The following is a 27,058-nucleotide window of genomic DNA, read 5'->3' as shown; positions in this document are numbered from 1 at the left end:
CCTCACTGGCCTCGTTAAGGTCAGAGTTTGTGATTCAACAATAAGAAAGAGACTTGGCAAAAATGGCACCCATGGGAGAGTTCCAAGGCCAAAACCACTGCTGACCAAAAAGAACACAAAGGCTCGTCTCACAATTGATTAAAAACATCCTGATGATCCCAAAGACTTTAGGGCAAATATTCTATGGGCTGACGAGACAAAAGTGGAACTTTTTGAAAGGTGTGCATCCCGTTACATCTGGACTAAAAATAACACATTTCATCAAAAGAACAACATACCAACAGTCAAACATGGTGGTGTAACCATGAATTTGCTCTCTACCAGAAAATCCTGAAGGAGAATGTCCGGTCATGAGTTCATGAACTTAAGTTCAAGCCAGTTGGGTTATGGAGTAGGACGATGATCCCAAACACACCAACAAGTCCACTTCTGAATGGCTTAAAAACAAAATGAAGGTTTTGTGGCCTTGTCAAAGTCTGGACTTAAGTTTGACTGAGATGCTGTGGCATGACCCTAAACAGGCTGTTCATACTTGAGAATCCTCCAGTGAGGCTGAAGTAAAACGATTCTGCAAAGAAGAGTGGGCCAAAATTCCTCCACAGTGATGTGACGGACTCATTGACAGTTATCATAAAGGCTTAATTTCAGTTGTTGCCACCAAGGGTGGAACTACCAGGTTTTAGGTTTAGGGGGATAATGACTTTTGAAGTCAGCAGAAAAGGTGGCTGTTTTAAACAGTTTAAAACCCAAAGACAAAAAAAAAGATAGCTTTTAAAAACAAGAAGATCCTTACATATCAGAGGCTGATATTTGATATTCGGGCTCAACAAAATCTCTTAAAACACTTCATCTATATTTAAAATATTCAGCATTAAAGTGTCTTTTAATCAGTTAATGAATTAATAACTGCAAACCCTTTTGAATTCAATGACATGCAATAATTTAAACACAGCTGCTCCGTACTAAAGGTGGTACCAGTTTGAGTGCATCCCTCAGACAGCATGTCAGCTGGTACTCTTTGAGTGTGAGTGGGATGACATCCACACAGTGAGTCTGTAAAAGGCTGTTCTTATCTCAGATCCTGCAGGTACACACACAGGGTGAAGGTCGACTGGGAAAAAAAGCTGGCTTGCGAGTGAAAATCAGATCTTGTAGAGAGCTTCCAAGGCGGCCTCTCCAGAGAGAAGGCTGACTTATAGTGGACTAACATAACAGCTCGGCTGTGGGCGGCACACTGCCACTCATTTCTGTAGGTTACAGCAAGGGCAATGGGATGCAGCACAGCAGGGATAATAGAAACCAGAAAGTTACTGCTCAGGTTTCCTCATGCAAATCAAACAGCAGAGATCAGGAGAGCTCAGCAGGCGACAGAAAGAGAGAGAGAGAGGTGTAAACAGAGCGACACTGGTTTCAACCATTGGCCCCACCATCACACTTACAGCAGCTCTCTTTCACTGTAGTTGCAGCAGAAACAGAGGCCCAAAAGTCTAATAGAGATGTCAGGATTTAGAACTTTGATCTGTTAAATCTCTATTTACATCATTATTCTTCTTCAGGCGGATCAAAGACCACAAAGTCCTCTGATGCTCTCTGAAGTGGAGCAGCAGGAGGTCCCAAATTTTAAGTTAAAATCCTCTGAGAAGTCCCGTTAAAGAACAGCTGTTTGAGTCTACAAACATTATCTTTAAGATGATCATTACTGGGACGAAATCTAAATTTTCCTGTAAACTTTAAACTGAAATAGGCTAACAACATCTGTTGTAGCTTCAGGAGAAATGCAATGAAAAGAGATAAAACAACACAGTTAAGAAGTAGTGTTGATGATGGAGGCGCTCGTCTGACTGAGAATCACTCTGGTGAAGTGCTGCACAAAATCAGAGGATGCCTCCTTCTTTTTGGAGGAAATAAAGTGATAAAAAGCAGGATATAAAAAATACACAGTGTTGCTCAGATCCCAAAAAAGTCAACAGAATGACACTGAATTTTTGAGATTTTTCAAAAGAAGACATAATTTGGTAGATGGATTTTTTTTGCAGCCACTTTCTTGCCAAGATAATTTTTTTTTTTTTTTGGAGTGAGCCCCGACCAACTGGAAACTGATTATTATCAGCGGATTTTCATAAAAAAATACATGATTAGTGGATCAGAGTCAGTGCTACTACTATCAGTTGCCACTACTCTACAAAACCAGTGTGTTTTGGTTGTAATGTTCTGGCGTTTGCAGCTGAAAGAAGGACTGTGTGTGCAGTGTAGTGGAATTCTTCAGGCCAGTCTGTCCTTTGACCTTTTTCTGTCTAGGCACCCTTTAAAAAAATCTTAAGTCACCCCAGTCAAAATGCATTGGTGAAAGACGAGCATCCCTTTAGCTGCAGGGGGATTCATGTGAAAGACTTAGCACGATAAACCCATCCGCAGTGTGGATCTCTTTCTTGTTCAAGCCCCTGCAGGTTTATGATGCTGTGTTTTGCACTTATCAAAAAAGTTCACAAACTTTGTGCAAAATGTGCAGATAAATGTTTTTTTGCACGCTGATTGTTTAGAAAAACCAAGACATCTTCATATAAGACAGAAATCTTGTTAAGGACTAAATCTTAAGTTTCAGCTTTATTTGCAGCCATGAATTACAGCTGTGTCAGGAAGCAGAAGAGGAGGGGGTGAGGGAGAAAAAATAGCAAGAAGCAGAAGAGCTGATACTATTGTTATTTTAATCATTATTGTTATTATTATCATATTATTATTCTACTATGATTATCTCATCTTAAAGTGAACTTAAAAACAGCTAAAACTGCATTTCCATCATCACCTGTATATATGTTATGCATCTTTCTTTTCACTGTCATTAATTTTGCTCATGTTATTTTACAGGGATCATTGCGTCATCTTTTAACATCATACTTACATCTATAATCGTTACTAAATTCCGGGGTCGGGCCGCGGTGGCAGCAGGGTAGGCAAGTCAACCCAGACATCTCTCTCACCAGCAACATTTTCAGGCTCCTCCTGGGGGATTTCAAGGCGTTCCCAGGCCAGATGAGATATATAATCCCTCCAGCAAGTTCTGGGTCTACCCCAGGGTCTCCTTCTAGTTGGACGGGCCTGGAAGACCTCCACAGGGAGGTGACCAGGAGGCATCCTAATCAGATGCCCAAACCACCTCAATTGGCTCCTTTTAACACAAACAAGCAGCAGTTCTACTTCAAGATCCTTCCGGATGTCCGAGCTCCTCAACCTATCTCTGAGGCTGAGTCCAGCCACCCTCCTGAGGAATCTTATTTTGATCGCTTGAACCCCCTATCTTGTTCTTTCAGTCATTACCCAGAGTTCATGACCATAGGTGAGGGTTGGGACAAAGATCGACCAGTAAATTGAGAGTTTTGCCTTTTGGCTCAGCTCCCTCTTCACCACAACGGTGCAGTGCAACATCTGCATCACTTCACCAGTCCGCCTGTCAGTCCCACAGTCCCTTCTACCCTCACTCATTAACAAGACAACTTCACTGCTATGATAACTTAACGCTGGTCTATTATAAAAGGATATAGTCTTTATGATAATATTAATGATTAACACTGGTCTGTTATAATAAGGTATAGTCTTTATGATAATATTAATGATTAACACTAGTCTATTATAATAGGGCATAGTCTTTATGATAATGTTAATGATTAATGCTGGTCTATTATAATAGAGTGTAGTCTTAATGATAATATTGATGATTAACGCTAGTCTATTATAATAGGTCACAGTAGAGAGGACGATCTAGACCTGCCCTCCTTTTAAAGTGTCTTAAAATAAAAATTGGTTATGAATCGGTGCTATACAAACAATGATTGATTGATGGGATGATACTATGAATAACAGCTTTAGCAGATCAATACATTCTTCTACACTGTGATTAAGGACTGCCTATCTTACATCTCTATCAGGAATTAAAGGCATGTTCCTGGCCTTGTAAGGATAGTGACTGAGCTCCTTTCATCAGGTTACACTGCCCCCTGTAGGATGTCCCAGTGATCTACAAAGCTAGGTAAACTGACCAACTGATAAGCCCATTTATATAGCAAGTTTAATCAATAAATTATTTTTTGCAGCAAATATTGTGACCAGGCAATCCTTATGTTTTTTGTGTTACAGACAGTTGCTTGTTTTGTTGGTTTTATTTTATTTTTTTTTTTTTGAGGGACTGTGCTTACTGGGATTTAGCAAGAAAAAACTCCACCATCTCATTCTCATGGATGTTGTTGCCATATTTGCAGATTACCTCCAGGTGTTCCTGGCACAGAGGCGCAGACCAACACATTTACTACTAAAAAACATGATTATCACTTCAGCCAAAGCTGCTACAGACAAAAAAGAACTCATTAGGACACCCAAAGTTTGAAGAAAATAGACAGAAAAGATCTTTATATTTCAGTTAATACTTTACGTTCCAAAGAAGGCTCATCTTGTGTTAGCATATTGCTATTCAATGCTTTAGATGCGTAAATGCTTTATTTATTTCCTCTTTTTGACACACAGAAGAAGACTAGACTGACACTGACCTTTGAACGTGACAGAAACGTTCCTTTCCTTTATGATAACTCATGAGGTTAAAGTTGTCTGATCTGATCTTTTTGACATCTCTGATGGCCGTTAATCTGAAAACTGATAAACCTCACAGTGTGGAGTTTCTCTGCTGGAACAGAGAGCAGGACGGTATTTCCTGAGGGAGACGCAGCGATTTGTTACAACCAGCGAGCTCTTTGTGGAGGAACCAGGTGATTAGGGTGGAACTAACAGGATTGGGCTGCTGCCTCGCTGCCGGGAGAGAGAGGCAGCACACACTGACACACACAAGAAAACAAGGCATGCAAAGATATGACAGCAAACTCTGGCATGCAATTGTTTGCTCACAAAAGCATCTGTCTATTTATGTCGTACAAGAGACACGCACTCAAAGATACTCTGCACAGATTCCTGAGCTTTTTGTGTTGTTTATGTTCTGACTTCAGCAGCTCCACACAACCTTAACACCAATTTATTTTTACTCAACTGTAGATAGATAGTAGATAGTAGTTAACATCATAGAGTCAAGTAAATGGAAAACTTGCCTCTTTTTACATAGAATAAAGTCCCAAGTGGGTTTGTTCACAGGTTCCATGGTGGCCCCAACTGTGGACTTCTACCAGAATGAAACATTTCAGCCTCCTCACTCTGCCAGTTAAGAACCCCCACAAGGACATCTACAAGGACTGCAAAGTCCAGATCAGTGCTCTGGACATCACCAAATGACAGTCCACAGTTCACCGCCCCTGTTAACCACCCCATTATCAGTTCATACAGGTACTGAAGAGCGTAGTGACTAAGCCTCACCCCTGCCTCACCCCCGAGTCAAGATGGTTAACTTCAATTAGGAGTTAAAGGGGCTCTATGTAAGATTTTTGCTTTAAAACTTCCCACTTTTGAGTATATAATGGTGCACACTTTATCCCGATGTGAAGAATGAGGCTCTTTATGTCTTCCTTGTTTGCCTGTATAAGCCTGTGGAGTCATTTCTCTGTGAAGAATTCAGGCTGAATTTTCCACGAAATCTCAACGGAAGTGACATCAGGTACTACGTAATGCGTGCACCCCCTTGCTCTGTTTATACCTGACAACGGCGTGACAACGACCAGCTAGCTCAGCCCAAACACCCACACAAACTCTGCGAAAACATAATAACTAAGACAGTTTTATCTGCTGAAGCCCATCAAGCTAAAAGAGAGTGTGACCGACGCAGGGGGAGATTGAGGATAAATATCGGTGGAGCATTTGAGAAATAGAGGGACCTTAGCTCGGAGCTCAGGATAAATACATATCCAGAGATGGCTGTCTTTCTGTTGAAAAGGTGAGGCATCACTCCGGACCATGAAATACAATGTAGTGTTTTATGTTGTATAAACCATATGCTACATCACGTTAGCTTGCTTACGAAGATGCTATCCAAACAACGAGAATGTCACGTTGCTCATATAGTGTTTTCTGGATAACACTGCATCTTTTTTTTTTTTTTTTTTTTGCTTCCTAGCACTGGACTCAACTTACTGAGTTTATTTTTTCATACTTAGTTCGTAAAATATCTTCAACACATAATGTCAGCTTTCTGATATCCGCGGTCGAGGCACCATTATCAGAGCTAAGCAATGTTAGCCTGTTGCTTCTGCTCTAAAATGCGTCCCATTCAATACACATTACACATGTAAAAAGACAATTAAATTGGTCAATACTGCACTCAGTCGCTAAGTTGTTCATTCATAGAAATGGTCGCGAAAATATCGTCCTTTTTAATCGCCTTTGTGCCGTGTCTGCACTAGAGGTTCAAATATACTTAATTCATTTTCATTTTTAGTTCGAGGAACTTTTAAGTGTTTCTTCACTTACCTCCTCTGTATACATGATGCCGGTAAATCACCTTGGTCTGCGTGTGTATCAGCTGATAAACCGGAGGCTCGTTCATGAGCAAGGAGCGCGCCTTCGCGGATGAGCAACACAATGTTATTGTAGTTCGCCTAATGGCCGGCGGTGTCGCTACACTGATATTTTTCTAAATCTTGCATAGAGCCCCTTTAAACTCAAAAACACCACTTTTGAACATGAGAAAGTTAACGTTGTAAAGAGTGTCTTGTCTCGGCTATTTCTGACTGTCTTTCAAAGATATTAATTATTCTACTGATGATGTGTTTTCTCTAATATTTTGTATGATCAGGCATTCATCACTGATTTGTGTGCAAAGAGCACTCTGATGCCTAATGCTGTGTGTGTTTGTACCTGTGTTGGATTGGAGGTCTTTTGTTTTTGACCAATATCCTCCTGAGATCCACGCTTTTGTGTGGAATGCAAATTCCCTTGAAACTGTTAAATTCCCAAAACATAAAACACTGCCTCTAATTTCCAAGATGTTACCAAATATTTTTGCAAAAACTCTATAATGACAATAACACCTAAATTTTCCTTAAACGTCCTCAAATGTTTCAGAGAAACTTTATGAAAAAGATCCTCAAATTTTGAGGATTTCCCAATCCAATTTTTAGGGAGTTCACCCTAAAATATCTAAGCCCCCATATATTCCTCAAAGTACCTTAAAAATTTCAAAGGAAAACTTCCCCTAAACCTCAATTTAAACTATCATGTATTTGCAAACATATCCCTAAAAATAAGGATAAATCCATGAAAATGTAAAGAAAATTTAAAAGGAAATTCCATCAAAGATTTCCCATCAGATTCCCAACATATTACAAATAAATTCCACCAAAATTTCATGGAAGATGATTAAACATTTCTAAACAAATACCCCCAACATCCAAGCGAGTTCCCAAAATTTCCATAAACATCAATTTAATTTCAGAGGGAAATCCCCCTACAATATGGAGGGACCTTAGAAATTTCTAAGCAAATCTATCCTACAACCTCAATTCAAACTGACTAATTAATATGCAAACATATCTCTGAAAAGAAATTCAGAGGAAATCTCTCCTAGTTACTGATATGTACAAAATAATGTCCCAAATTCCTGTAAAATATCAAAAAATTTCATGGCAAATTCTTCCCAAAAACTCAAATCAAACTTTTCAAAATTAACAAAAATAGCCACAATTTGGTTTAGGAAAAATTTCTGAAAACTTAAAGGAAATTTCCACCAGATTCAAAGCAGATTACTTTAACGTCTGTGGACATTCTAGACAAATATCTCTAAAATTGTAATTGCAGAAACGACTTTGTTGTAAGAAAGCCAAAATGCATGTCCTCATATGTACATGCAGGGTCTTCATGGTGCAAAGCAGGGCATAATTCAACACAAATCCCGGTTCCATTGGTGTACGTGATCCATTCTTTGAGGATTCGGCCCAAATTGTGAAGAAACCACATTCACACCGACACGCAGCACATCTTGTTCTTGGCTCTGCCTTGTTAGCTGTGACAATGAAGAGTTTTTAACAGGTCAGTGCTCTCTGAACACCTCGGGCTCTTCACCAATGCTGCTGTGATCAAAGTGTGTATGTGCCTCTATGTGTGTGTCACGGGCAGCAGGTCATCAGAGTTCTGCTGTTCTTAATCTAGCTGATGGTGTTGAAGCAGGAGTTCACCTGAAAGGTCAGCTTGTTACGGAAAACCAGAGAGAAAACTAAAGAGGAGCAAAAATGCACTTGAACAAAAAGAAACTAAAGAAAAAGACAAAGAGAGAATGAAATAAAGGACGAGTGAACAAAGAATGGAACGAAAGCAGAATAAATATGCAGTAAAAATGTCATCCACCCACAAATAATCCTCCAGTCTCCCTCTGGACCAGTCAGCTGCTCACACTGTACACCACCTCAGTCTGACCCGTGTTTAAAAAGCCTTCAGGGGACCAATTATAGCTTCACACCTGTGATAAGGAGAGAGAGAGTCAATGAGGAAAGATATGGAAGCTATGAAACGCTGACTGTTAGAGTCAGAGAATTCAAATAGAAAACCAAAGCCAGAGAAGAGTAAGAGGCAGAGAGTTCAAATGCAGACAAAACATCATTATTTCCTCTTCTCCTTCATTGTATCTCCTAACAGGTGTTTACGGTGAAACAAACACACGATTGTTTGCTTCCCACAATTGTCCCCAAGACAAATCTAAATAATGGTTTATCATCAACATGAATACCCAAACAGAGGCGCTATTGTCCAAACAAGTGTCTGTGTGATTGTGTGTTAATGTGAATTAAACAATAATGGTCTAAATTTTCTATTCTAATAAAGTGTATTGTTCTCTACCTAGAAGGATACAGAGAGGATGAACATAAAAACACTCCAAGGCACTGTCTTTCAACAACATTTTTTTTTTTTTTTTCACAGCAGGGTCATATAGGCCAGTGGTTCCCAAAGTGGGGGTCGGGGCCCCCTGGGAGGTCGTGAGACACTGAGCGGGGGTCATGTGATGCCTTCCATAAAACAGAGTATTCTTAAATGGTTTTAAAATGTGTATTTTGCACATTTCTGTAGAAATATATGCATAAAATTGGTTCAATTACAAAAGAAAACATGGTCATTTGTTGAAACTTATGATGAACTCAAATCAATGTTTAAAAAGTCCTGAACATGATGATTCTTGAATGTGCATAAATGTGTTCAACTGTCAATCTTTGGGTGCATTCACACCAGGGCTGATTGGTCCGCTTTAGACGAACTCTGGTCTGTTTTCCCAGATAGTCCGGTTTGTTTGGAGTGGTGTGAAAGCTCATATGAACTGTAGTCGGGCCAAACAAGCGGTCTCTGGTCCGCTTGAAAACAGGGGGTCTCAGTCCCCTTCCAAACGAACCCTGGTGCGGTTCGTTTGAGGTGTGAAAGCAAAGCAGGCCAACTTGTGAACCAAAGGCAGGAATTGTCATAAAGCGTAATGATATACAGATAAATATGTGATTTAATATACTCAAATAAATGTCAGTACCTCGGTTGGCGTCTGTGTAGCCATAGCAACACATTGTAGTCGTTGCTGATTTATTCAAGACAGTCTCATGTAAAGAACAATATGCTAGACAGCTCACCGCCTCACTGCCTGCTCATAATGTCCCAGTGCAAAAGCAGAAACCCCAAGACAGCATAAATTCGATGTTTTTTCATTATTTATGTGGAAGAAAAGACCGGCGGAAGGAGATAGATTTCTGGTTTTGTCTTCTACAACGCTGTCTTTTCTTCTTGGTCGCCTTTTACCTGTGACGACAGCGCCCCTAATGGGTGGAGGTTGTAGGCATTCAGATGGTTTGGTCCGTTTGACCTAGAGCAGTGTGAATGTGAACCATACCAAAGAAAAGTGCAACAATTTTGCAATTTCCATTAGGGCTGCAACAAACGATGATTTCAATCATCAATGAATCTGATGATAATTTTCCCGATAAATTGATGAATCGGATGTTCCCCGGGGGGCGGGGGTCCCTTATTAAAAAATTTAACATGGATATTCCAAAGCTGTCAAAATAATGTTAGGGCAGACACACAAACTGTCTCCGTCACACACACACACACACACACACACACACACACCCAGCAGCCATGTGACTGCAGCTCAAGCTTTTCCTCCTTTCATCTGTTTTAGCAGACATTTAGAACACAAAGTGAGGCAAATATCATGAACGCCTGACAGTCCAGTGCTGTTTTTTATCCAGTCTGGTATAGTAACAGAAACAAAACTTAAGTTTTGTTTGGAGTTTTTACGACAACGAGCTATTTTTAGTTCGCTAGCATCTCATCTCCATCATGAGACATGGTTGATGATGAATATATCTACTTTATTTTTCCGCTAATCACTAGATTATAATCAGAGAAGTACTACACCAAGCAAATGTAAAGTTTGTCAGCCGTCTGTGTGACGTTAACAGCTCCACATCACGCCAAGTGACGCCATAGTCGTGTGACACAATGAATCGACACATAAATTCGTTGGCAACTTTTCAAATTATTTTCAAATAAGACATGTTTGAAAAAATGACAAATATTTTGATCTCTTGCAAAGCAACAACATTTAACCTTTACTTTAACATGAATAGTCCTGCTGAAACTTTCAATTATTTTTACAAGAAGATCAAAAAGCTTCGAGTAAAGAACCAACAGACTTTTGCATACTTTTGGCATGTTATCAATCACTGGGTCTGATGCTAAAATGCTGTGTTGTGCCTGGTGGGAAAACAGGCAAAAAATCCATTTATATATATATATAATTGTATTTATTTTTTTCATTTTTTAAATAACATACTTTAAATACCTAGCATCTTCTCAGGGCCGGTTGGAAGCTGAAGCGGGCCACATGTGGCCCCCGAGCCGCCAGCTGATGATCTCATTCCTAATTCATCCTGCCAACCTCGTCTGCTCTGAGCAGCAGACAGCAACTCCATGAAAAATAAACCAGCTTCTTATTTTTAGTAGAGCAGCAGTGGGACACTCTTCTGGGACGCTGCTGGGACACATGGTGGTGTTTCTGAAGTGTCCAAGATTTGTTCATATCACAGCCAGAATGTCTCAGAGTCGTGTTCACAAACGGCTTCAATGCTGAGTGCCTGGGTAAAAAGTTGGAGACGCCTTCACCTCTTTATCATCTGGCCCAAACTCAACCAGTCCTGGTGAAGCTGTGCTGAAGTCTGCAGTCAAAGCTTTGTAACAATCCATCAGCTGTAATTGAGTCACATTACTTTTTTTTTTAACAACCAGGGTTTCTTTAACTCACTGTAGTCTCTAGTTTTAGGATGCACTGTAGTTTTTTAAGTAAAGCAAAGTCAGCTGTAAAAGTAACATACAGTTTAAAAAACAGAATAAAGTGGGAGACGGTTGCCACTAAAATCCATTTCTATTCACAGTAGGCGGTGAACGCCTGGTCATGTAGAGACCATATTGTATTAAAAACACTTTAAATATCACTGTGTTGAGTTTAAAGCACTTATGATCTCTGATCATAGCACTCAGATATCTAACAGGGTATAAAGTTCAGAAGTCATTTGAAACAAAAGCAGATTGAATTGGCTTAATGTGGAAGTTTCTCTCTTTTAGCTGATTTCAAACTCGGCTCAGAGCGACCTCTGAGCTCAGTGGGAGGAACTGATCCCAGCTCATCACTTACAGACACGTGGAGGTCAGACTGATGGGTGCAACAGAGGACGAGTTTTTACATGACTGACACATCTATCTGTGTTTTCTCCTGCAACTTATGCAGACAAGAATCAAGACAGTGGTGTTGTAATGAGGCTTTGCAGTCTTGCGACATTTATACTGATACCATGATGGTGTGATATCACGTGTCCTTGTTTGTCAATTCACAGTGCATTTTGACTTTGCAGTAAAGTAAGTAAGCACTGCGCTATGCACACAGTTGGACTGGTTAAAGGGGACATATTTTACCCTTTAGGACAAGTGTATATTGTTCTCAGAGGTCCCCAAACATGCCTGTGAATTTTGTTCCTGAAAAAACACTTCAGTATTGGATTTTTGCATGTCTAAAAACTCCTCTGTTTCAGCCTTGCTCAGAGGAGGGTGGAACTTTCTTCCATGAGGGAGGGGCAACCAAACCTGGGGGCGGTGGTAAGTCCCCACATGACATCATGAGGGGAAAATCTGAGAACGGTTTGTTTTAGCACACATTTTCTGAAAGGTGGAAAAAGTGAGGGAGGGAGGGCATAGATTTTTCTGGTACTTGAGGGGATTGTGGAAAGGCAAGGGCACTTATTTTTGTTAGAAAGGCCTAATAAGCGGATTTCTACAGAATATGTCCCCTTTAAAAGAATCGATTCTCAGATTCAGATTTAATTCTATTTTAGATTAAAATGTCTATTAATATAATCCAGGGATCAATCTTTAAATACAGGCCTTCTCTGTCTCCCGCCAGCTCCTCTCGGACATAGATTGCTCAGTGTGGTTGACACTTGATCTGAACTCTCTTCCAAAGCCTTGGAGGTTAGAGACTTTTGCCCAATCATTCAATTTGTATGCATGGGTGCATTATCAATATGAGCTGAATATCTCTTCCTCACAACGTGCATGAGCCTCTGTCTCTGCAGTGTGAACAGTCACATCTACGGCAGCAGGACGGAGACCACCTGGGCCATGTCTGCTGACTCACACACAGCACAGATGATTGCCTGGGGTGCTATGTTCAGCTCCCTTTCCATGCTTGTTATGCATGGACCATCACTGTTTACAGTGGGGTCAAAGGACAGCGCTCAAAAGGAGGAAGAACTCTAATTATTAAGAAAGAGTTGAGTACGTTTTCAAACCCCTTTCACATTTGACAATTTTATGTTGCAGCCTGATGTTACACTCTAAATTTAGCTCAGGTTCCTCCTATTTCTCTTTGCTGAGATGTTTCTACACATTGACTGGAGTTCACTTGTGGACAATTAAACTTATTGGACATGATTTGGAAAGGCACAAACCCCTCTATAGAAGGCCTCACAGCTGACAATGCAGATCAGAACACAGACCAAGCCATGAGGCCAAAGGCACTGCTTTGCAGAGCTAAGAGACAGGATTGTTGCAAGGCACAGATCTGGATAAGTCTACAGAATTCTCGTATGGAAGAGGTTTGGCATGACCAGGACTCTTCCTAGAGCTGGACGCCCCACTGAGCAATCAGAGTAGAAGGGCCTCAGTAAGAAAGGTGAGAACAAGAACCTGAAGGTCAGTTTGGCTGTGCTCCAGAGATCCTGTGTTGAGTCACCGTCACTGCAGCCCTCCATTGGTTTGACCTATGGCAGAGTGGCTGGAAAGAAGCCTGTCCTCCATGCAAAACACATGAAAGCCCACTTAGCTTTTATTTGAACTTTTTTTGCAAATTCCATTTGAAAACATTGATTGTTCAATACTGTGCCTCATAGCCACTTACTTGTTTTTCCCCTGAATGCTCTCTGTTGTGCCATTCTAATGACGCTATCCACGCCTTCATAGCTCTTACAGAACATTTTCTAGGGCAGCTAGCAGGTTAGCCCACCGCCATATTGTCTGCTTGTATCCCAGAATGCATTGTGACTGGGCTGTAACAACCAATAGCAGGCTGTCCTGCCGTCACAACATGCTTTGCCAAACAGTGCATATGCACAGACTTAGAAACAGGAGGAAAGCACCTGAAAGACTCATAATAGAAAGAAAGAGACTCAGAGAGGCTGTGATGTGTCCTTCAGAGTCACTGCAGACAGGAACTTCTTTGAATAATGACTTAAATGTGTACGTATGCCTGCTACATACATGGGAAATAAAACACAGTCCCCTACTCATGGTTAAATAACACATGGGATAAAACCTTCCTTGCAGCAAATTCTGAAGGTAAATAACTTCCAGCCAATCACAGCGCAAGAGTGCAGAATCAAAGGTATCTCTGTCTGAAAAACAAAGACCTTGTAAGGCTGCCTGGTTGTGTCTATGCCCTAAGTTTTGTGTAATCTGATGAAAGTCATCAAACCCTTCAGCCCCCTACCTTCTTTAAGCTATCTTTTCATTGCAGTGCTTCTTAATTTGTTCCCCTCATAATAACAGAACATCCTTTATCTTCTGTTTCCACTCCACTGGTGGCCTCCCTATTATTCTGCTGTACAGTAATTACACTCTCCTTTGTTTCATTTTTATCCTGCCTGCTGATGAGCTGCTGATAAACTGTCAATCACTGTATTTCAGTCACTAGAGAGTTTAAAAACCTGCAGGTCTGCCTCCCTCTCCTCTTTCTGTTAAATGTTGTTTCCTTGTTCTGCTGTCGCCAAGGAGTTTATCCTTCAACCACAACCAATCACATGCATTCTCCTCTCTTTAGAGCACAACTATTGTCCTCTGCTCTCCTTCTTGTCTTTGTTGTAAGTAAGAAAAAAGGTTGTGTAATTCTGACATCCAGCATCATAATGCACTCAGCTCTGTAATTTCCCGAGTGCTTCTTACTCTGCTGGGAGGATAAAATAACACTGATTACATCACAACTGCACTACTTCGTTCTTTGTTTCTGCAGGATTCTTAAACAATGAGAGCCTGAGACAAAGTCACAGAAGGAGATATATTAACTGCTGTATAATAATACCATCCATAAAGGTATTTAATGTAATCTCTCTATCTCTGAAGCTGCTGCTTCTGTATTACCTCAGCTCAAACTCTGGGGTTAAGTTACTCTTTGATGGAACAAAAGCTCAATAATTTTAAGTAAATTCATCCTACTAGATAAGAATGGACAAATGCTGTTGACACAGTCAGTATAAAACTTTTAATCATTTTGGGGCGCAGATGGCCTGGTAGTTTAGATATGTATGCGAGTCAGGTCCAGCCTGTTGTGACTTTGTGGTTAAAATTTGAGTTGTTTAAAAAAAATGGTCTATTTTACAATCAAGTTTTGCGACAGGTCCATGGTTATGACTTTTTCATTAAAATTTTGATTATTTTCCACTGATGTGGATATTTTGCTCAAATTTGCCAACTGCCTAACCTTGCAAAGCAGATGGATACGCCCGTTTCTGTGTTTCTCACTGGTGAATGCAGCTTGCAAAGCCCTTGTCTGAACTGTTTGGGCCCAGTTAGAAAGTGACAGGACCAATCAGCGACGAGGGGCAGTACTTTCTGGCGCGGCGGGGTCGTGACGTATGCAAGCAGCAACAAGATGCCAGTGCAATTATGGCAGAAGAGCTTAGCGTGGGTACTGCTAAAGCTCCAGTTTTATCAGAACTTGACTACATTTCTTTGTTAAAAGAAGAAAAAAGAACAGCAGTGAGTAGTTTTCTTTTCAAAAACAACAAAAGTCATGTACTGACTACAGTCACCATGGTTCGAATTATAACTCGGAAGCTGTGCACACACACCTCAGTTGTGGCTGCGTCACATGTTTTGTAGCTCTGGTTGGCCCATAAAGATAGAGGACGGAACGTTCATCCAATCACTCCAAGTTTTTCAAATGCTCTGCCCTTTCCCAAACACTGAGTATTGAAGGATTCCAGATGGATGTGTGAAATAAATCCATCTGGAGTACTGACATGACTAGTAGCTCAAATTTTGAGTCCTTCTCACCAATCACCATATTTTTGTTTACATTTGGTGACTGTTCTGTGTTCATTAATGTTTAGTCACCTTTGTAGTAATCTCCGCCAACGTCGATTTTTCACTCAAATTTGGTGACAGGTCTAAAGTCTTTGGACTTTTTGATCCAATATTGAGTTGTTTCAAAAAAGGTCCAATTTTCTGGTGAAGGGGCTGCTCTCTTGACTTTTTGTTCAAATTTGTAATCATTTCCACTGATGTTATTTTTTGCTCAAATTTGGCAACATGTCCACTGTCATGATTTTTTGGTCAATTTAAGGTTGACTGAAACTGGTCTAGTTTTTCCTCAAATTTGGTGACAGCTCCAAGGTTTTGATTTTTTGGTCAGATTTTGGGTCATTTTGAAAATGGTGTATTTTCTGCTCCAGTTTAGCAGTGTGTCTGTGAGAATGACTTTTTGATAAAACTTTGAATAGTTTCCACTGATTTCCACGACTTTTTGGTCAAATTCTGAGTCCCTGCCGATGTCAATTTTTTTGCTCAAACTTGGCAACAGGGGTGCGGTCATGACTTTTGGTCTGATTTTATGTATTTTCAAAAATGATTGATTTTTCACTCAAATTTGGCGACAGGTCTACAGTCATGACTTTATGGTCCAATATCGAGTCATTTCAAAACTGTCAAATTTTCTGGTGAAGGGTCCGCTCTCCTGACTTTTTGTTCAAGTTTGTTGTTATATCTGCAGATGTCATTTTTGCTTAAATTGGCAACGGTCCAGTGATGACTTTTTGGTAGAATTTAAGGTTGATTAAAAATGGTCTAGTTTTTCCTAAAACTTGGTGGTAGGTACAATGTTATGACTTTTTAGTCAAATTTTGAGTTGTGTCAAAAATGGTTGATTTTTTTTGCTCAAATATGGTGACAGGTCAGTCATGACTTTTTCTTCAAATTTTGAGTCTTTGCATATGTCCATTTATTCACTCAAATTTGGCAACAGGGATGTGGTCATGACTTTTTGGTCTGATTTAAGAATTTTCAAAAATGGTCGATTTTTCACTCAAATTTTTTGGCAAACCCATGGTCATGACAACAGGTCCATGAGCATGACTGTTGTTTCAAATTTTGAGTCATTTAAAAAAAAAAAGTCTTCCTCTAATTTAGCGACAGGGCCGCGGTCATGACTATTTGGTCAGATATTTGGCCATTTCAAAAATGGTCTGTTTTTCACTCAAATTTGGCATCAGGTCCATAGTCAAGTCTTTTTGGACATGCGCTTTTCCTACATGTCAGTCCCCACTCTTTCATCCCTGTTTGTGACTTTGCCCCCTCCCCACTCTCAAATAATCGCAAAAAGCCCAAAAATAAATCCTGCATCAAACTTTTAATCTTTTTCATGAAGGGATGAGTGTTGGCTAGTATTTGCTTCACATCTGTTAGTCACAGAGAATACAGCTGAGGTTTGTACAGGAGGTCTTGCAGTCTCATGATATGATAGGTAGCACAGTACAGAGGCCACACTGATTTGGAGTAATATACATGTCCCCATAAACATGTCCTACTCTGAATTCACAACAGCAGTTTGCCTTAATTGTAGAGAATAACAGAGAATGTGTACTTTTAAGGAGCTTACACCTTAATTCAGATCCTCAGAGTTTAGAGTAAATTATAATAGTCTATTTATAATCAATAAGTTATTAATAATGGCAGAAACAGGAATATTTCACTTTTAAACTTTGAACTGCCCTCCCTGTTTTCTCTCTTGCTGTTGTTTTTCATACTTTTCTTTTAATATTGTGATTTCATTATACTATAAGCCTACTTGCATTTGAAAGAATGTCTTTTTGTCTTTACATCTCCATAAAATGACACCTGTTTTTTTTTTGTGATGCACCAATGAGTTGGGGTTAAACAGCTCTACTCAAACAGCTGCCTGAAGCCTTCGTTATCATTGTCGCTGTTTGGCTAATGTCTTTACAAAAAAGCATTAAATGCTGCTTCTAATCTCCTTATCCTGTTTAGAAGTAAGGGGAAATTTTGACTCTACAGCATTATTCAGTTCTGGTTAGTGAAACACTGATTAGCCTGGTGTGCCTAGCTGTTGTTGCTAACTGCCAACTGCTAATTAGCCTAGTGTTGTGTCAATGAAGATTGGTGTTGCTGCAGAGTTTTACCTCGTTTACTGCAAAGTTTGCATGACTCATATACAACCCCTGAATTTCAGGTCTTTGAAGAAACCTGAAATAACAAGGTATCTTTGCTTTTAGTCTTGCTGGCGGTAGATAGACACTGTGATCCACCTTCCCTGGTGTGAGTGTCAGCTGTCTCTTGCTCTAGAGTGAGAAGACTGTTTAGTTTCTGCTGCCATCTGTTGGCTTTTTTGTGAACTGTATTTTAAAACTGCGGTCAAGCATTTGCGGCTGTATCGGTTCATGTATCATACTGTATCGTTTCTGAGCACAGGCTTACACAGCACCATCCCAAATGCTCCTGTCATTATCTGTGAAAGTGTTTCTATGTACGTGTGTTTGGATTTTTTTTAATACTCCTCCCTGATTGGTCAAATTTGCTGGAAGGTGAGCGGTCACACGGCCACTTTGACTGAAGTGAGTCGAGCACAGATTCAAGGAATTTAGCCAGGATGTCGCTGAGACAGAGTGTAGTGACTTCCTGCTGCGTGTCAGCAGGGCTGGCAGACAGGTGTGAGCGTGTTTGGCAGGGTAGATCAGCTGTCGCCTCACACACAAACATAACGCCCTTCACTGCCCCACTGTGGGAGGGTCATCTGTTACACCTAAGTGCCAGACACTCTCAAATACACCGACACACAAAGACACGCACATGACAGATAATCAGACATGTCTTTTATTTTCTGATCTGAAATGGCAATAAAGCTGAGCTGCCCCCATCTTCAACCCTAAACAGCCTAAAGTCTCACACACAGAAAATCACAGCCTCCACACTCACCCTGAGTGTCTTCAGGGGTTCTTCACTGTGTTGGCAGCTGGCCTGCTGCTTTTATTCTAAAGTGAAACTTTAGAATTTAAAGGTCACTGAAGATCTCTGAAGACTTTAGTCGGCTGGAATTAATCAGTGTAAAGAAGAGCTCATTGGGAAAATCAGGGTGATCTTTACTCTAAACAGCAGCAGCCTTAACATCCATTTCAGACTAGTTGCATGCTTTGCTGCGTGCAGCTACTATGCTATCTGCTTCAGCACACACCATAATGGCTTTTCTACCAGGCATGTGGGTGATGTATGTTGGCTGGATATCTCTGCTGTCACAACACTGCCTTTCTTCATAAGTTTATGTAAGTAATTCTCCCTAGCAGTGACCTGATTCATTGTTTAGCCAAACTGAGCTGGGAGAAATTCAGAATTAACGCATTCTGTGCAAATGAAGGCAGTTCCTCCAAAGAAACGCTAAAACTGACTTTTACTTGGAAAAGCACAAACTGGATGCATATTTCTACTGTGTTCGTTTTCCCGGTGACAGATTCTACCGACATGGAAATAAATCTTTAATGGTTGAAGTCTAAGGAAAAGTGTTACTCGACCTCAGTGTCATCAAGAAACACATTACAAATTTATTGTACTGATGTGGAAATGAATAATCTTTAAAACACAGTAAATATGACTCTTTATCATTTTTCTGTCTATTCTGGCCATGAGATACAAGCAGCGTGAAGAAAGTAGGAAAGCCTATTCTCTAGATTTTTTTGAACATACGCTCTATCTGTTTGCAGTGTGGAGCAAATGTTAACAATCCCGCCAATCTTTGCAGTTCCACTGGACACATTCAGGTTTGTCTCCAGTATGTCCCAGAAGCACCACTTCACCCCTCTTTGCTTGAAGTCTATTTCCAGTCCCGGCCACTGCCAGACATGTCAGTCCAAGTAGAGCAGATCGATCTTAACGGCCAGAAAAACGTGCAACATATCCAGTTAACTTCAAAATTCAACACAGTGCAAGGACTCCTGAAAGCAAAACATCACTATATCAACATCCGTCTCATCCACAAGCAACAGGTCATCAGGAGGTCAGTGCGCCATAGAGCTACTACACCACTAACCTTGCAAAGCAGGTGGATTTGCCAGACTCCACCTCTGTCATGAAACAAATCCATCTTGAAAAACTTCATTTCATTATTTTCTTACCGAACCGAACACTGTTCAGACCAATCAGCCTTATTTGAGAACAAAGCGGTAGGTACTGGCGGGGTTTAGTTGTATTTGAAATCATTTGAAATGGCTACCTCCAGTGCACTGATTACCTTAAATATAGCTCCAGTATAGCATCAATTTGACCACAACTTGACCACATTTTTGCATGAAATAAAGAATAAAAACAACACCAAAAGTTTGTCATGATTGGAAAAGTGTTTTGGCTCTTCTGCTGACCTGCTTTGACATGAGTATGTGAGAGTTACAAGGAAAGGGTAACCTGACACACCAGATTGATGTGTTTCACACATCCATCTAGGAAACCTTCAATACTAAGCGTTTGGGAAAGGGCAGAGGCTTTGAAAAAAAACCTGGAGTATGATTGGATGAATGTTCCATCTGTCACATCTTAATGGGCCAATCAGAGCAACAAAACACGTGACACAGCCACGACCGAGATGCGCGTGCACACCTACCGGGGAGTAACATGAACCATGGTGACTGTAGACATGTCAGAACATGACTTTTGTTGTTTTTAAAAAGAAAACAACTCACTGCTGTTCTTTGTTTTTCTTTTAATGAAGAATTGTCATCAAGTTCTGATAAAACTGGAGCTTTAGCAGCAACCACACTAAGCTCTTCTGCCATAATTGCGCTGGCCTCTTGCTGCTCGGCTGTTGCCGATTGGTCCTGTCACTTTCTAACCGGGCCCAAACGGTTCCGACGGGAGCTTTGCAAGATGGATAAGAAACACAGAAACGGGCGGATCTATCTGCTTTGCAAGGTTAGGGAAAGGGTAAGTTGTTGTGTGAATGCTTGTATACAATGCCTGCTAGCGGAAGAATTAGCTTGGACTTAGCCACAGTGATGGTTTTGTCTGAACTGGACAACATCTCTTTATTAAAATAAGGGCAGAGAGCAACAATGACAGCTGACAGAAAAGATTTTTTTGCTCTTCTCCCGCTCTGTTTCAGCAGGAGTTTGCGAGCGGTAGCTGTTAGCTTGGACGTAGCTTGAGGAAAGCGGCAGTTTAATCAGAACAAGACCACGTTTCTTTTTAAAACAAGCGCAAAGAGTCACATCAAAAGCTTATTTTGGCACAGAAGTTATTTTTGCATATATCCTGACTGGCCTCGGCATCAATTTTACACGAAACTCTGCCATTAACAATCTATGGCAGTGGTGGCCTGCACAAGAGTAGCACATGCGCACTACGTCATTTGTCACTCTGATAGCCCGTCATGAATGTGACAGACTAAACTTTCCTCTAGTTGCCTTCTGTAGATTTTCAGAGAAGTCCTGCCCTTCCCAGACACTTTCTATTGGAGCATTCCCAGATGACTGTGAAATACATTCAGTCAATCTGAGGTGTCAGGTTAGCTGTTTCCTGCTGCCAGGGCTTTATGTTTAAAACTTAAAGAGTCCTTCGATTCTCAACCTATAGACATTAGGGACAACACATTTACTTACCTGCAAAAAAAATATCTCTGCCAAAACACATATCAGTCTGGTATTTTAACAGGCATCCCAGATAATTGCTGTCAGCCATATAGTAGGTTTTAACCCAGTCTTGTCATGTACAGTAATTCAATTTGAACTCAAGCAAATGTAATATGTTCTAAATTTTTTTTGTAACTTGTTTTCAGATTTCAAGTTTCACACACTGGTTCAGTCTTCTGACAGCAGCTCTAACTGACACACACACACACACATACACACGCACATATAAAAAGGTACCTGACCAAGAGTGGACCATCAGTCTACAGCAGTCAAGAGGAAACTTACATTTACAGTCTTTTAAAAATAGAGATGGATAATTTTCTTTAATATGAGACTATTGCTTCTGACTGCTGAAGGATGGACTTCTGCACTACAGAACAGACAAACAGCCTCTGAAATACTCAAGCACACAGACAGACAGGTGTGTTAACACCTTCTCTAGTGCATCTCTGAGCACATAAATAAGACGCCCACAGAAGTACACAAGGATGTGAACAAACAGCTGAGCACACACAGACATGAACACACTTCTTAAATAGATTCAGTCTTCTCCTCTCTAAAACATGCAGGAGCATCTATAAATGAAATCCCTCCTGTGTGGAGGATTCCCTCTGTAGACTCCTGCAGCTGCAGCTACGTTTTGCTAATTCAACAGTTCTTTTTTTCCCTCTCTCACCATTTCCATAAAATATCTCCCAAGTCACTTGAGCTATGCGGATTTTGTCTCACTAAATGCCTAATTACTTCCACATTTGAGGAAGAGTATAATATGCAGTATTTAAGATAAAAGAGGGGGAACATCATTTTAAATATTAAACCCCAGCTATGCTGAAGTGATGCTACATTTTACTCTTAAGCGGTAAGAACGACTACAGAGCTTCACCGCGGGCCCTCACACCAGGGGCCACACCTGCTGCAGAGACACTGATTGGCTTGTCAGAAACCTCCGGTGAACACAGCATCTCCCATCTGGTGCTTTCTAACTTTAAAGGAAAAATAAAGTGATTTTAAAAGTTTCTGAAATGGAGGAAGTTTGAATGATGCTGCGATACCAGGTTTCTTTTCATTGATCATATTTTGTTCTCCAGCAAAGAAAATCTCAGACAAAAACCTCAGTGTAACTTCCCAACAACCCTCTATAGATTGATTTTGAAGTCCAAAAGAATGCACATTTACAGAAATCAAAGTGTGTTTTTGTCTGTTTGCTTTACCTGCAGTGTGTGATCGCAAATAAATGGACGTACCTGCATGCTGTAGCAGCTTTCAGTATAACCTTCAGTCTACCCTCTATGAATTATTGAACAGTGTGCCTCTGAGATGCAGCGTATGTACAGCAGCAGTGATTTGCAGGCTTGGTAGTCCTTGCTTTACATGATTTTAGCTCAGGCAGGACCACATCAAAGACCTCAAATCTTCCCATCTGGTCCCCAGAACATTATTACATTCAGAAATATGCAGAGGAAAAACGTGTTATGGTATAGGCTACCTGTTTTTGAATTCCCGACAGATTTAAAAACAAAATCCAAAAAATAACTGAGATTGAAACTGTTTTATCAGGGGGGTTAAATGTTTGATCTGTTTTACAGAAATGCACCTTTCAGTCATTATTAGCATAAAAGATGCATGATAAACAAACAAATATGTATCATTTCATTCTTGATTAAAACTGTGGTTTTCTTTTGATTTCAGGCACAGGTCACATTAATCACCTGGTGTCAGTGTGTCACAGAATCACAGAACTAGGCTAGAATTAGGCCAAAAGTATTTGGCCAAACTCATTAAATATTGAATTCAGGTTTTTCCAATCAGACCTGTAGTCACAGGTGTATAAAATCAAACACCTAGCCATGCAGTCTCTATTCACAAACATTTGTGATCCTAAATGGTTCAATCTGAAGAGCTCAGGGACTTCAAGTGTGGTACTGTGATGGATGCCAGCTTTGCAATAAGACGGTTTGCAGAATTTCATCCCTGCTGGATATTCCTCAGTCGACTGTTAGTGCTATTGTTGGGAATTGGAAGCGTTTAGGAACAACAGCAGCGCAAGCATGAAGTACAAGAACCTGAAATTCCCAGAGCAGGGTCAATGACTGCTGAGGGCCTTGGTGCGTAAAAGTTGCCAACACTGTGCCGATTCCATAACTGGAGAGTTCTGAACTTTCACTGGTATTAATGTTAGTACAAAACCTGAGTGGTGGGAGAGTCATGAATGGGTTTCCATCGCCAAGCAGCTGCATGAAAGCCTCACATCACAAAGTCCAAAGTCAAGCATCAGATGGAGTGGTGTAAAGCACACTGAGACTGGACTGTGAAGAAGTGGAAATATGTTCTGTGGAGTAACCAATCACGCTTCTCTGTTTGGCAATCAGGTGGGCGAGTCAGGTCGGCAGATGCTGGGAGAGTGTTACCTACCTGAACATATTGTGCCAACTGAGAAGTTTGGTGGAGGAGGAATAATGGCATGGGGCTGTTTTTTCAGAGTCTGGGCAAGGCCCCTTATCTCCAGTGAAGGCCAATCATAATGCTTCAGCGTACAAAGACATTTTGGACAATGCCATGTTTCCAAATTTGTGGCAACAGTTTGCAGACAGTCCGTTTCTATTCCAACATGACTGTGTACAAAGTGGACAGTGCACAAAACAAGGACTATAAGGACATGGTTTGTTGAGTTCAGTGTGGAAGAACTTGACTGGCCCACACAGAGCACTGACCTCTACCCCGGTGAGAACCTTTGGGATGAACTGGAATGGAGGTTGTGAACCATGCCTTCTGGTCTAACATCTGTGTCTGACCTCATAAATAGTCTGCAGAATGAATGGGCACAAACAGTCCAAAATCTTGTGGAAAGCCTTCCAAGAAGAGTGGAAGCTGTTATAGCTGCAAAAAAAAAAGGGGGGGGGCAACTCTATGTTAAAGTACATGTATTTGGTACGATGGTTGGGTGTCTAAATACTTTTGTCCATATGGTGTATGAAGCTGTTTTGATGGTTTCAAATGACTGGTTAGGGGCAATGTTTATTCAAGATCTCCCTCCCTCTCCAGCTTTTCTCTTCATGCAGCTGTGTTAACATCTGTATGTCAGTCAAGCACTCATTTTAATGTAAATAAGATTATTTTATTAAACTCTAATGGCAGCTGCCATAAAACAGCACATCCTGTCACAACAATGAAGACAAAGGATTTCTCTGACTTTGAAAACCCAAGAAAATATTTAAGCTAATCTAAGTACTCCTCAATAAAAACACACATATATATCAGGGCTTTACTCTTTTTTTAGTTCATTTATACATTTTGTGCAAAAAAATCTACGTGTTTTGCCTCTAAACTCAACATTTGTTTTGTGTTTCTGTCTTTACAGGGAGTTTTTCCAGCGAGTTACATCCACTTGAAGAAAGCCATCGTCACCAACAGAGGGTAAGTGCACCAAACTGTCCAGTTATATCATGATTTATACGTCTGCTTCTGTCTTTGTGGCTTCAATGTTCTGAGTTTATTAAAGACAGAAGGAAGACGTAGCTCCCACAGCTGGAAACAGAGCTAACTTCTTACGCTGTGCTCTACTAAAGTGTTTCCCTAATCCACACAGACTGATTGTTTTTGACTGCCAGCCTTAACTCCAAAGAAAAATCAGTCAGCCTGATCCCTCTATCAGGTTATCACTCACTTCCTTCCTTTTGTTTCCCCTCGCCTCAGAGACAGAAATAATCCAGATCAGTTTCCACCTCTGCAGCTTCCAAACACAGAATCTTTTTGCTAATTGTTCTCTCTCACTGATGTAAAGCTATGAAACAGACCTCAAAGTGCCTCTCACAAAAATGATCAGAATCTTTGAATCACTGCGAACGTATCATCTAAGATTGCAGGTGAAGTGTTTAGATGATGCTGCAGATGAGTAGATATGTTTGATTTTCCACAGCTGAGAGGGTTTTTTCTACTCTTTATTTAGAGCCATTTAGGAGGTAATTTGATGAATTCCTGTTTTCTGTTGGGATCAGATGTTTTGAGACTCCTCTCTAAATAAAGTATGAACCGGCTCGTTTCCGATTCCCTTCCAAGTTCAAGAGTACATATTTTAATACATTTGCATAATGATTGGAAAAGTCTTTTTAACATTAGATTAATCAGAGTTACAGAGCGTGCCTCCATTTGCATAAGAGTTTTTAATTAAAGGCAGAGAGAGTAAATTAATTGGAATTAGTGAATCCTTGACTGTTTGAAGAGGCCTGTAGGCCAAACACAGACTTTTTAATGCAGAGACATGGAGAGAGTCTCACTGAACCCAGAGAGCTGCTGCACGATGACAAATAGAGTTACGGACTACTGACCAAGTGGGTCTAGAATAGAGTGTGTAAGTGTGTGTGTACATGTGCGGCTGTATTTTAAAGAGTGTGTATTTAAGAGAAAGAGCACAAGTTTCATTGCTCTTGTTTAAGTTTTGGTGCTCATTAGTGTGTCAGGGGAGAAAGCAGCAGAATAAATGGTGGTTTTTAAATAATGGATCCGTTTTCATTTACAGGCTTTAGTCTAATCAGTGCACAACTAAACAGTGGGAGATTAGTGCTCAGTGTAGAGGATGTCCTTCTGCATTATTTTATGTAAACCTTGAGTGAGTGCTGAGAAGAAATGTCCCCATGGCTTCAGATGTTATAATAGAGTCAGAGTTCAAATGATTTGTTTAGAGGAAAAAACACTAACCATCCACTTTATTAGGTACACCTTGCTAGTACAGGGTTTGCCCCCCTTTTGCCTTCAGAACTGCCTTATTTCTTCATGCCATTGATTCAACGAAGTGTTGGGAACATTCCTCAGAGATTTTGGTCCATATTGACATGATAGCATGACACAGTTGCTGCAGGTTTGTCTGCACATCCATGATGCTAATCTCCCATTCCACCACATCCCAAAGGTACTCTACTGGATTGAGATCTGGTGACTGTGAAGGCCTTTGGAGTTTAGGGAACTCATTGTCATGTTGAAGAAACCAGTTTGAGATGATTTGTGACATGGTGAAATATCCTGCTGGAAGTAGCCATCAGAGGCATCAGAGCCATCTGCTTTAAGGTTCAACATGTTGTGTGTTCAGAGATGGTATTCTGCGTACCATGCTTGTAATGAGTAGTTATTTGAGTTACTGTTCTATCATCTCAAACCAGCATACCCATTCTCCTCTGACCTCTGACATCAACAAGGCATTTTCATCCACACAACTGCCACTCACTGGATAGTTTCCCTTTTTCGGACCATTCTCTGTAAACCCAAGCCATGGTTGACTGTGAAAATCCCAGTAGATCAGCAGTTTCTGAAATACTCAGACCAGCCCGTCTGACACCAACAACCGTGCCATGTTCAAAGTCACTTAAATCCCATTTGTTGTGCATGGCTAAATACATTGAGTTGCTGCCATGTGATTGGCTGATTAGCGTTTTATGTTGAATAGCAATTGAACAGGTGTACCTAATAAAGTGGCCTCTGTGTGTTAATTTGATGCCAATAGGTTATAGGGATCTTTCAGTATCCCATTACTCGATTTGAATCTGATTTTGGGGGTCATGATTGATTCAGAATCAATTTCTGAATCAGACAGATCACAACACATTCCCTATTTCACTGTAAATTGTTATTTGACATTAAAAATGTGTCTAAGATTATTCCCTTTTTCCAGCTTATATGTAGTGTATTTATCAGCTGATTACAACAAAGTAAATACACAGAGGCAAGCCTAAAAGAAAGACATTAATTTGTGCTTTAAATGCCTCGGGAGAATCAGTGAAAGAATACTCATACATCTAAAAGCTTCTCTCTTAATGATGCTCTTAATGATGTCCTGTATGAGACCAGGGTTTGTTTCCTGAGGGGGGATTAGAAGCTTCAGTGAGCTCCGTCAGCTGAGATTACTTTAACTCTGCTTTATCACTCAGACTCCTGGGGCC

The 27,058-nt window shown here is 40.5% G+C and overlaps 1 protein-coding gene across 1 annotated transcript in view; it reads left to right on the top strand.

Moving 5' to 3' along the window:
- Nucleotides 1–27,058, top strand: part of LOC121506749 (dedicator of cytokinesis protein 3-like) — a 172,513-nt gene that overhangs the window by 18,030 nt on the left and 127,425 nt on the right. Inside the window, exon 4 of the mRNA XM_041782604.1 lies at nucleotides 24,487–24,542. Within this exon, the coding sequence (XP_041638538.1) occupies nucleotides 24,487–24,542 (56 nt within the window). The remainder of the gene's footprint in view (nucleotides 1–24,486; nucleotides 24,543–27,058) is intronic.

Source organism: Cheilinus undulatus, linkage group 3 (assembly GCF_018320785.1).
Source record: "Cheilinus undulatus linkage group 3, ASM1832078v1, whole genome shotgun sequence".
In the NCBI taxonomy this organism is placed as follows: Eukaryota; Metazoa; Chordata; class Actinopteri; order Labriformes; family Labridae; genus Cheilinus; species Cheilinus undulatus.
This window is presented reverse-complemented; position numbering and strand designations above follow the sequence as displayed.